At 38.0% G+C, this 12,503-nt stretch overlaps 1 protein-coding gene across 1 annotated transcript; it reads left to right on the top strand.

The window, feature by feature from the left end:
• Nucleotides 1–1,351: 1,351 nt before the first annotated feature.
• Nucleotides 1,352–12,196, top strand: il6r (interleukin 6 receptor). Its single transcript, XM_053326686.1, has 10 exons — nt 1,352–1,618; nt 5,873–6,508; nt 7,468–7,591; nt 7,783–7,952; nt 8,065–8,234; nt 8,322–8,478; nt 9,879–9,913; nt 10,575–10,623; nt 10,966–11,080; nt 11,322–12,196. The coding sequence occupies exons 1-10, from the start codon at nt 1,537–1,539 to the stop codon at nt 11,581–11,583; spliced, it is 1,800 nt and encodes a 599-aa protein (XP_053182661.1). The 5' UTR covers nt 1,352–1,536; the 3' UTR covers nt 11,584–12,196.
• The last annotated feature ends 307 nt before the right edge of the window (nt 12,197–12,503 follow it).

Below are 12,503 nucleotides of genomic sequence, written 5' to 3' on the forward strand. Positions count from 1 at the left end.
GGAAGTTCAGTTTTTTCTGTCAAAAAATATCCTCGAGTCTCTGTGTTCACTATAGTTCTCAGTGAGAACGGTACTTTTAGTTACAGAACACTGCAGGACTTTCCCCCTTTTCTCTCATTGATCAGTTTCTTACCTCTACTCCACGTTTTCTTCTTTTGCATCATATTGATGTGTTTTATAATGGCCCAGTTAAGTTGCACCTTAAAGCTCTCAGTGTTGTCCCTCCTATTTGCAAGTTAGGCCTTTTTTTGGTCTGACAAAGGGCCAGATCTTGTTATTGATTGTACCTGGGATGCAATGTCTCATACCACTGACCGACTGCCACTGGCTTACTCTGCAAAGGGACTTTGTGAAAATCAAAATGGCAGTTATGGTCTTTTAAAGGCAGTTTGTCGAGTTCTCACCCAAACACGTTGTCATTTTGTGTGTTAACGGTCATGCTGACTCATATACATACACTTACAGTAAAGTGCTTTAACAGTTTATTTGTCCATGAATGAAGGTAAGGTGGTTGGGGATAATTATGCCTTAACGATGCCAAAAAGTTGGTCCTCCGAGCTCTTTCTGGTTCCATTAAGTTCTGCTTTATAGAAGAATATAACATCACATCTGTGTTGAAAATGCTCCTGACCGTGCAGGGGTGAGATCATCCTTATGTAGGGTAACCTGAGGAACAATATAAATCTGTTCTCAGATCTGTCCCTGTACCACAGACATCAACAAAGCAGCTAAAAAACAGCAGAATGTTGACTGAGTGTAAAAATGAGGCAAAACCTTTTGGAAATGAATGTACTGTACAGTATGAATTGTTTTAGGGGGGGTCCAGCTCCTAGGTGGAATAATGAGCTATTGAGTGTTGGTCAATAAACATTTCATCTCTCTTTCATGTGAGAGAAACATAATGTGTCTATGCAAATGTAATTTCAAGCAGCAATCAATGTTTGAGTTAGAAATGACTATTCTGCAAGAAGTGATAAGGTAAAGTGAAAAAGAGCCACAACAAAATACACAACAATTACTACTACTATGACTACTAAAGCAGGAGTCATCATGATTTAATGCCTTAAATATATGGATTATTATAAAGCTATACATTCCCACACGTATAGTATATCATAAGAATAAAATGCACCATATATATGATATGAAAATAAAATAAGGGTAAGACTGTCACGTGCAGTACAGGATATTTAGAAATGTACAACTTTTTATGAAAATATTTAAGTATCTTTGACTGAAAATAAATTTGCACTGAGGTTTTATTTTGACGCCGTGGAGGATTTCCTCTATATAACGACGTTGATTGAGGGGAAGAGAGCAGGGATTTCACAATAACGGGTCTTACGGACAAGAGACTGCTGCTGGCAGAGGAAGCCGGTAACTCTTTAACAAGCCTGTTAGAGGTCGAGGCTTGTTAGGTTTACTTTTATGCTCCTGTAGAAAGTTTATTTGGAGTTACAACCATCTCCAGCTGTTAGAGAGTGACAGTCAGTGATAGTTATGAGTGGGTAAATAAAAGCAGATTCACTCGCAAACATGCGGACTTTTCTCCCTTTTCTGTGTGCCCTGTGCGTCACACCGGTATACAACTTTCTCGACGGGACTTGCCCCAGAAAAGGTAAGCTCTAATAATGACAGTAAAATAACTGATGACTAATAATAGACTTATAATGACTGACCCTCCTTTTTAGTTTTGACTGTAGGCTATCAGTGCTGGAAGAAAGTCGCCTACTCAGATCCTTTAAAATATACAAATAACAATCATAAGCACGTGAGTATTATCAGCAAAATGCAGTTAAAGTATTTAAGTAAAAGTAATATACGGATTTATATGACATCATTAGATTAATAATAACAAAGCATCAGTGTTAGAGCAGCATGTTACTGTTGTAGCTGCTGGAGGTGGAGCTAGTTTAAACTACTTTATTTAGTTAGTTTATTCCAGTGATTCCCAACCTAGGGCTCGAGCCCCTCCAAAGGGTCACCAGATAAAACTGAGGGGTCGTGAGATGTGTGAGCAAAGGAGAGCAAAGAAGAAAAAACACATTTCTGGGACACAAATCTGTTTTTAGTTCTGGGATTTTTTTCTCAAATCTTAATTTAATTAATTTAAAAAAAAAAAAATTAAAATTTAATTTAATCTTTTGGGTGTAATATTTGATCATTTAAACATTTATTGAAAGTAATTAATTAATTAATTAATGTGAGAAGAACATTTGATTATGGTTGGTCAAGGTTATGTTGTTGTTGTTTATGAGCAGATTTTCATTTGGTGGAGCAGCTTTGACTCTAAAGTATTGCCCAAAAATTGTACAATGTAGCAGTACAATATTTTAGAGCAACCATAATCACATAAATAAATAAAAACAAAATAATACATTTGCCATAAAGCAGCAGAAATAATTCTTTGTTTTGTCTTTCTGCAGACAAATTGGTCAAAATTTGTATGATAACAACAGGGTTTTTGGGGGGGTTTTTTTGGGGGGGGGGGGTTGCTTTTACTTTTGGATTGGAGTTAACAGATCACAGTTAACAGATAAAACAGTGCTTGGTTGCAGCATATTTTGCCTGCAGTTTGCACAATGCAACTTTTTACCCTAAACTGCTTTATTACTTTGAACCTCCACAAATTATATTTCACTTGTTTCAGAAACTGAAGTATGGTACTTTTTAATAATTCATTAAGAAATATAACATTGTTATAAATAATCCGTATTGTGAGACCACTGAAATTATTTGTGGCAGTTGAAAAAAGTCTTATATCTTATATCCTCATGTTACTATTTGTGTTCCACTTTAAAAAATCAAGTGGTGCCTTTGGACAGTTGTCAATCAAGTGGATAACTTCCAAAGTTACTGTCTTTCAATCAATCAATCAATCTTTATTTGTATAGCGCCAAATCACAACAAAGTTATCTCAAGGCACTTTCCACATAGAGCAGGTTCTAAACCAAACTCTTTAGGTTTTAACTTTAAAGAGACCCAACATTCCCACATGAGCAACAGTGGCAAGAAAAAACTCCCTTTTAACAGGAAGAAACCTCGGAACCAGACTCAGAGTGGGAGATCATCTGCCTCGACCGGTTGGGGTTGAGAGGAGAGAAAGGAAGGACAGAGGAGAGAAGCACAATGAAAATCAACAATGAAGCTAGAAGGTCCGGGACTGGAATCCGTCATCCGGACGTCTACAGGCCCAGATTACCTGTGAGACGAGAAAGCACAGACAACTCCGGGGAAGAAGTTTAGGTTATTGAATGCATTAATAGTACATGAATGAGGGTTAGAGAGAGAGAGGGCGAAGGAGAGAGGAGCTCAGTGCATCATGGGAGTCCCCCGGCAATCTAAGCCTATAGCAGCATAAGTTAAGAGCTCAAAGAGCCCTAACTATAAGCTTTATCAAAAAGGAAAGTTTTAAGCCTACTCTTAAATGTAGGGAGGGTGTCTGCCCCCCCGGACCAAATCTGGAAGATGGTTCCACAGGAGAGGAGCCTGATAGCTGAAGGCTCTGCCTCCTGTTCTACTTTTAGAGATATTAGGAACCACAAGTAAGCCTGCATGCTGGGAGCGCAGTATTCTGGTAGGTACATAAGGTACTATCAGCTCTTTAAGATATGATGGAGCCTGACCATTAAGAGCTTTGAAGGTGAGGAGAAGGATTTTGAATTCTATTCTGAATTTTACGGGAAGCCAATGCAGTGAAGCCATGATGGGAGTGATATGATCTCTCTTTCTAGTTTTTGTCAGAACACGAGCAGCTGCATTCTGGACCAGCTGGAGAGTCTTTAGAGACTTGTTAGGACAGCCTGATAATAATGAATTACAGTAGTCCAGCCTAGAAGTAACAAATGCATGGACTAGTTTTTCAGCATCATTTTGAGACAGGATATGTCTAATTCTTGCAATATTACGCAGATGAAAGAAGGCAGTCCTTGAAATATATTTTATGTGGGAATTAAAGGACAGATCCTGATCAAATATAACTCCTAGGTTCCTTACAGTGGTGCTGGAGGCCAGAGTAATGCCATCCAGAGTAGTTATGTCATTTGATAATGAATTTCTAAGGTGTTTAGGGCCAAGCACAATAACAGTTTAATAACAGGAAGTTGCAGGTCATCCAGGCCTTTATGTCCTTAATGCATGTTTGTAGTTTAGTTAATTGGTTAGTTTCATTTGGCTTTATTGATAGATATAATTGAGTATCATCTGCATAACAATGAAAATGTATTGAGTGATTCCGGATAATGTTTCCTAAAGGAAGCATATATAAGGAGAATAGTATTGGTCCAAGCACTGAGCCTTGAGGAACACCATGTCTAACTTTTGTTTGCATGGAGGATTTATCATGAACATTTACAAACTGAAATCTATCAGATAAATATGATTTAAACCATTTCAATGCTGTTTCTTTAATACCAATTAAATGTTCAAATCTCTGCAACAGGATTTGATGATCAATAGTGTCAAAGGCAGCTTCTAAGGTCTAACAGAACAAGGACAGAGAGAAGTCCATTGTCTGATGAAGTTAAAAGGTCATTTGTAACTTTTATCAGTGCAGTTTCTGTGCTATGATGAGCTCTAAATCCAGACTGAAAATCCTCAAATAAACTGTTACTATGTAGAAAGTTACACAGCTGATTAGCAACTGCTTTCTCAAGGATCTTAGAGAGAAAGGTAAAGTTCGATATCAGCCTATAGTTGGCTAGAACCTCTGAATCAAGAGTAGGCTTTTTAAGAAGTGGTTTAATTACAGCTACCTTAAAGGACTGCGGTACATAACCTGTCACCAAAGACAGATTAATCATATCTAATAAGGAAGTGCTAACTGAGGGAAATACTTCCTTGAGCAGCCTAGTTGGAATCAGGTCTAAGAGACATGTCTTTATAATATGATATTGCCTCTATGTATTTTTCTGGATAGTACAACAACAGGAAAGTAACGAAAACGGAATTTGTTTAAGCCTTTGGAAGATATCCATTTGATTTGACTAATTTGTATGGTTGAAGCTTCATATTAGTGTTAGATAAACGTTTAAAAAGTGTGGATTTTGGCCCTCATCTCTTACAATGAAAGTGCCTTTGAAGGGGATATTTTGTTAGCCAGTGTGAACAAAAATAATGATTACAGAGAGGAAATCCTGTTTCAACCTCTTTGTTGTTTTAAGACATAAAACACATAAAAACATAAAAAAGACATTTTTAAAAACTTAAAAACTGTGAGCCTATGAGGTTGTCTCATATTAATCCAGCATGTGTCTGTTGGCCACTCAACACAACAAAGTAATTATATTTACCCTGTTGTGTTTAATGTAAATTATAATAAATTATGTCAAACTTATATGAGAAATAAACTATTCTATATCCTGTGGTGGTTTGTTGCAGCTGCAGAGTCTACATCTTCCATATCTGATCTCTAGGGGGAAAACAGGGAACTAGGAATGCAGGAGAATTGCAGAGAATGTGTGTTTGCACTGTATAAGGGTCATGGACTGCTGACATCAAGTCTACAGACATGGCTATAAACACAAATACAGTGAAAGGAATATCCCAATAATTGGCTGTGTGAGTTCTGAACCCAATTAGAAATTCAAATAAGAGAGAGATGATGAAGTGAGAGAGCCTGATTTACACCAGAAAGAGAAACTGAAGAGGAAAGACATTAAAAGAGGAAGCTGGTAATTTTGGTTATGCAACGCTGCATCCTTTTTTTGCTGTGCTCAGTGGACCGCAGTCAATTCAAAAGGAAAAATCAATTTGTTCAAAATATTATATGAATGTATAGTAAATAAATCCTAAATTCACACATACACACACATACACACAACACATGATCCATATTTATTATATAAATTATATTTTTGTTTTGTCTCTGCAGACCCTCCCCCTGGTGTGTTGGTTGTATCCACTGGCAGTAAGTTGGTTTTGACCTGCAGCGGTCTTGTGAAGGTGGACGGAGTTAATGTCAACATTAGCAGAAAAGGCTACAGAGGAGAGAGTTCTTCCAATGCAATCCCAACCACTGCAAACATTGTAAGCAACACTGGGGTTTCAGTGAAAAGTGATAAAAATACTATAAGTAATGGATACCACACTCAAACTACTGAGGCAGGAGTCAACACTGTGACGGAGGAAAACAAACATCTTGGATATACAGGTACGGGATACACAGCCTATCCACCGTCTCAAACAGTCCAGCTGACCAATGTGAGCAGGCTGCTGGTGGGTGAATCCAAAAGGCAGAGTGAAGACATGGACGGCGAGGGTGAATATGATGACGAAGAGGAGGAGGAAGGTGAGGAAGGGAGCAGGGTGACAAGGGGCATAAAATCAAGGCCTCAGTGGAAGTGGAATGGGAGGACAGTGGGGAAGGGAGACAGAGACTGGGGAGAAGTCACATTTGAGAGGAGAGGGGCCACACTCTCTCTGGCCTCAGTAAGACTGACAGACTCTGGAAATTACACGTGTTATCACAGAGGCAGAGAGAGGCTCTTCTTGAAAGTAATCGTTGCAGGTGAGTCACAACGGCAGTGAAGTTGTAATGCATAACATAACATTAACGTAACATAAAAGTAAAAAGTGAAATTTGAATATTGATTGTATGCATTTTTGTGAGTGTGTGGGTGTGTCTAATCCACTAGCTGAACATATCTTGTGGGTTTTAAAAGAAATAAAATAAAAAATTAAAGGGGAATCATGGTGTATGGACTGAACAGTGAGGCAATTCAGATATTCAGGAAGTATTATTCATTATTAGATTACATTATTACATCAGAAATATAACCTATGTTCTCGGGAAAAGGTCTATTTAATATGTCACAGTAGGTGTAAATTATAAAATCAATAATGGCTGTATTCCATTTAGCTACTTCAGTTTCAGGGTCCTGGTACTGTGCATGCTGGATCACTGTTAAACTGCCATGGCTTACTGGGGCACTTGATTGGAACAGAGCTATTATTAATGTTATTATGTGCCTTTCCTACTATGATTAATCAAATGTCTGTTGTGAAAAAAATGCTATAATAATAATACTAATACTGAGTACATTTGGGGTGATCAGGCAAATTATGTACATGCCCAGACAGTCCTGAAAAGAAGCCCAGTCACACAAAATATGATAAAATATGTGGGGATGACAATGGGTGTGTAGGAACATTTAAATTAAACTTATTCTTTTAAAGATGACAAACACCCCCTGGTTGCAGCCTCTCAAATATGAGGATGTGCTGCTTCCCTCTGTTTTACATAATTGAGATATTATAAATTGAATGTATTTGGTTTTGGACAGTTGGTTAGATAAAATTTTTTATTTAGATGACATGTGATGGACATTTTCCATGATTTGAACAGATCATCTAAAAATAGTGGGAAGTAGAATCCCTAACAAAAGTAATCATTAGGAATATATAAGAGAAATAATGAATAAATGTACAGTATCTCTGCATGTCTTATATGTGTCTTATATGTGATAGATCCTCCTGAGACTCCCAGACTGTCCTGCTACAAAAAGTCACCCAACAGTAAGATTCGCTGTGAATGGACACCTCAGAGGCCTGTTACTAAACGCCTTAACTGTTACCTCTTACTCAGAAAAGGGTAAGGACAGAAACTAACACAGTATAACTGAAGAGTTCCCTTATAAATGGAGAATCAGCATTTTGTGTGTTTCTCATTTGATTAGATAAGCCTCTAACTACATCAATAACTTAGATAACTTTAGTTTAGTCCCTTTATAGATCCTGTATCAAATGACCTGTATGAGTGACCCTTTTCTTTCTTTCTCTCAGCCAAGCAGAGACATTCCTTCCTTTGCAGTGCTCATTCTCAACTCGATGTTGGTGTGCGCTTGACCACAATGAGGACGAGCTAAGAATCCTTCATATGGCCTACTTGTGTGTTACGAACATGGCAGGCAATACCACCAGCACTGTCCTGACCTTTACACCTCTGGACATTTGTAAGTGGGTGTGTCGAGGGTTGGTCCTATGTTATATGTGTGTTTGGCTTGATGTAAAGGCAATTAAAGTACTCTGAAGCTGAACTTACTATATTCCTTCCTGTCTCCACAGTAAAGCCTGACCCTCCATCAGGTGTGTCCATCCAACAGGAGGAGGGACAGGAGATGAGGATGAAGGTCACCTGGAACCTCCCAATATCCTGGAAGCGTCAAGACACATATTATGAATTAATTTATGAGCTAAAATACCAACCCTACCTATCCTCACTTTCTCAAGGACAGGTATGCATGCATGGCAGTTTTTGAGTGTGTGTTTGTGTGTTCTGGATTCTGGTTATTTTACCTGGTTGTCTGTCTGTTTCTTTGTAGACGAGGACGATCAAGGGCGGACGCTCCTACAAAACATCCTACACTATCACTGATGCAATGCCTGGTGTTAACTACCTGATACAGCTCAGGACTAAGGAAGAATATGACGGTCATTGGAGTAGCTGGAGTACACCGATTTGTGGCAGCAGTTGGACAGGTAAATACACATGTACACACAAACACACATGCTCTTTTTTTTTTTTTTTTTTTTTTGATCCCGCACTTTGATAAGATGCACTGATGGCACTTTACCCTTTTACTGTCATTATGTTACTGTGTCTGACCTGTTTGTTTGTTTTGTGTGGATGAAGCCAAATCACTTAAACTGTGAATCAAATCTACCTTTGAGTACAAATAAAGCTACCTTACCTTACCTTACCATATCAAGAAGCAAATCAAGCCATTTCAAAAATAGAACAGTATGATTTATAGACACTTACAGTAAGTATGTCCTCTTGATCGGGCTCCAATAAACAGACAAAGTCCATTGTGATTGTAGGAACATGTTAAGTAATGTTTATTAAGTGGATATGTGTATATTGACCTTTACCTGCCTGTAATTCAGTAATACATGATTCACCCTGGACACAGACAAAAGTAGTCATGACAACCTCAGGGTGCCGGGCTCCAGTTTCCTTCCTGTATGACTGGGTTTTCCAAAGTTCATATAAAGACCCTACTGTGCATGCACACTTTTACTTTCACTCCTTCCAGTTGTGTTTCCCATCTTCTAAGATATCTACAAAGAGGTTTTCTCATTGTGCAAAGCATGCTTGACTGACAAATTCCAAGATATTCCTCTAATTTTGGAAAATGTAGCATTGGTTTTACAATTTTTGTTTTCATTCCACTTAAGTAAAACCTTCATATCCTGTTCATAAGTACGTCTTCAAAACACACTTCTGTCCATTACCACTTGACCCTTTTGTTTTTCCGGGAAAGGATTAGTTTGACATTTGGTACTGACGTCCCGGGGTTTCTGCTGGTTGTTTGATTTACGATGACAAGTTGACTCCAGGAAATCACTGCCCTTAGCCAAGAAATACTAGTATGTGACTGTCCATTAAACCACAACATGTATGTTTTTACATTTCGGTTTTTGTACACAGTGGACAAACAAAATATAACATAAAGTTAAGCTGTCTGTGCCCTCCTGCTTCCGGTCTTTATTGCCAGGCTAAGCTAACTGTCTGCTGTCTCTAGCTTCATATTGGCATGAGAGTGGTATCAACCTTCTTGTCTAACGCTTGGCAAGAAAGCAAACAAGTGTTTTTCACAAAATGTTGTGTATGTTCAGCTAAGGACCTTTGTTACAATATTTTAAAAATAACTTGAAATTCTACACTGGAGAATGTCTGTTGCAACCAAATTATTTGGTATACTGATTCATTAAGTCTTAATTCAAATTTTCATCTTGACTGCCTAAAAGTTCACAATACTCTGTCTACATAGTGCGCTACAATGTGTACTTTTTTCAATGTATAGATGAATTTTCTGTTGCAGAGGCTTCATTTCTGTTTGTTAACATGCCACGTGTACGTATGTCTACTCCCTCAGCTCCACCAACAGACGAGTTGCTGACTACCCCAATGGTAAGAGTTGTCTCAAACATCTATAGAGAAATCAGCTATTATTAATGTTGGTATGTCTGCTGAACCCTTTAATCTATCCAGTAGTTTGGTTTTTGACTAAATATCTGCTACTGCTAACAAAAAAACAAATTCTATGATTAAAGATCAAAATTATCCCAGTATGTCTTTTATAGAGACTTACTGTCATCAAAGATTATTGCAAGTTGGTTGGTATGTCCACCACTCTAGTCAAGACTGAAATATCTCAAAAACTATTGGATGGATTGCTATGAAATTATGTTTAGCCATTGCAATCATCAGGTCGACAGTTCAAATTGTCCAATGCTCTGGTTTATGACGAAACATTTGAAAGAGTTATGTCACTTCCATCTTAGCCATACTTTGTGTTTAGTGCTACTTAGCAAATGGTTGCATACTAATATGCTTAACTATGACGAGCATGGTTAACATACCTGCTTAATATCAGCATGTTACCATTGTCATCATGGGGAGGCTATTGACATTAGCATTTAGCTCAATGCACAACTGTGCCTGTACAGCCTGACAGAGCTGATAGCTTGGCTGTACATTGTTGTTACGTCATGCTCATGTGCTGCATGCAGTATTAACTAGTACTGTCCTAACTCACACAATTTCTTGTGTTACCTTCTTTAACTATCAGTTTCCAACAGTAGAAGGCTCCGGTACAGATGGCTTTCTCACTTCTGAAGGTAAGTCAGCTGGAAGACAAGAAAGAATTAACGCTCCTAAGTGTGAGTGAGTGTGTGTGTGTGTGTGTGAGAGAGAGAGAGCGAGAGAGAGAAAGAGAGAGAGAGAGAGAGAGAGAGAGTAAAGAAACTCTTTATTTGCTCTAAGTATTGAAAATCCCCTCCGCTTCACTGGGTTTTAGCAGGAAGCCGTGTCATCATAATAACTGAGGCTCAACAACGAAACAAGCCACAGGAAACATGGCTCAACACATACACACACAGCCACTTAAACCAAATATATATTTTGGATGTTATTCATGGTCCATTAGGATTTCTCACAGTCCTCCTCTGTCTTTACACCAGTTCTTGAATCAGAGAGTGGAGGTGAATACGACGCAGTGGAGCTGCCCCATCATGTCCTGTGGATCTCTGGTTCATTTGCTCTCTTGGCAGTCATTTTGGCCGTCTACATGTTCAGGTGATGGGATGTCTAATGTTACCTACATGTGCACTTGATCATGTTTTTTTATGTCTGAGTAAAACAATGTGTCTCTAACAATGTTTTATTTTGAAATTCCCTGCTCTACAACAAAAATGGATACGTCTTCAATATGAGTTAAATATTGGCCAGTGAATCAGTGTCCTGAATCAGCAAATTATCTCTGTCACTTTGAGCATGGCAACTCCTATTTTAGAACTTCTCTTTTATTCCATTTCAGACACAAGGACAGATTCATGTCTAAACTCCACAGGCTGAATGTCATCACCCAGTGTGGTGACACGTCTCAGCCTTCGAGCTCTGCCCCAACAGCTCCAGAGGGGCAAGTTCTTATGACCTTTGCCCCTCCGCAGTACAAAGAGCCCCGAATGAGCGAAGGCCAAGAAGGGGAAGAAGAAAATGAGGAAGAACATACAGCAAATGCAAGGACAGAAGCCATGCATTTCAACAACACAAGTTATTTCTTGGTCCAGAAAGAGTAACAATCATGCAGGAAACAGCAGGGGAAAAAACTAGCACGAAGATTTGAAATATAAATAGTCTTTTTTATCATTGGATTGTTGTTTTTCACTTCACTGTCACAGATGATAAAGGGATAATGGACTTAAAATGTTTATGGTAGAATTTCAGCTTGAAGCAAGCTCAGGAAAAGTGTGCATATTTTGTCTGTCTATCTCTATTTCATGCCTAAAATACCTCTAAAACGACTTTCTTTTGTATGTTGTCAAAAACAGCCTTTAAGCTACTCTATTCTGCGTGTGTGCCATTTTGAAGTGTGTTGATGAATTGTAGAGGCCCAGATGTAGGCCTAAATATGTGCCTGTGTTTAGCGTAACACCTCATTTTCTGGTTGTATATATTTTTGCTGAGGTTTGTGAAATAGATCACCCAAATTAAAGCTTACTGTGGTTTGTTAATTTATAATTAGTTTGGGATCATGCACCATTGAACAGTATTAGCAATTTTAAAGGCAATTGTTAAAGAGAGTGTCTATGCTAAAAGAAATTGGCACTTATGTAATGTATTTTATTATCAAACTCATACATTATATCTGAACCCAAATAACATTCTGAAATCACCAAAGTGTTTTCTTATCAGAATGCAAATATCACAATCAGAGAATTTGGGGCAATAATAAAGTTGTAACTGTCCCAAATGATGTGTCATTCCTAAATTTGGACAGTTCAGGGTGAAATATCTATATCAGCTTAATCATTCAATAAAAACATATCTTGTGAATAGCAAACAAAGCCAAAGTGCATGCCCATGTTTGGTCATTTCACTACTTGCAATGTTTTTTATTGTTATTTATAGTTTAGTAATGTATTATATTACGCATTACTGTTAGTAATAATACAATTTGCAATCTGCTTAAAAACAAAAAGTTGAACATTATAAGACT

Source organism: Scomber japonicus, chromosome 10 (assembly GCF_027409825.1).
Source record: "Scomber japonicus isolate fScoJap1 chromosome 10, fScoJap1.pri, whole genome shotgun sequence".
Taxonomy (NCBI): domain Eukaryota; kingdom Metazoa; phylum Chordata; class Actinopteri; order Scombriformes; family Scombridae; genus Scomber; species Scomber japonicus.

Excerpts from the sequence above, each read along its gene's own strand:
- il6r (XM_053326686.1), top strand. The coding sequence starts at position 1,537 with ATGCGGACTTTTCTCCCTTTTCTGTGTGCCCTGTGCGTCACACCGGTA. Across the intron at positions 6,509-7,467 it reads CTTGAAAGTAATCGTTGCAG|ATCCTCCTGAGACTCCCAGA; the intron begins GTGAGTCACAAC and ends TATATGTGATAG. Across the intron at positions 7,953-8,064 it reads CTTTACACCTCTGGACATTT|TAAAGCCTGACCCTCCATCA; the intron begins GTAAGTGGGTGT and ends CTGTCTCCACAG.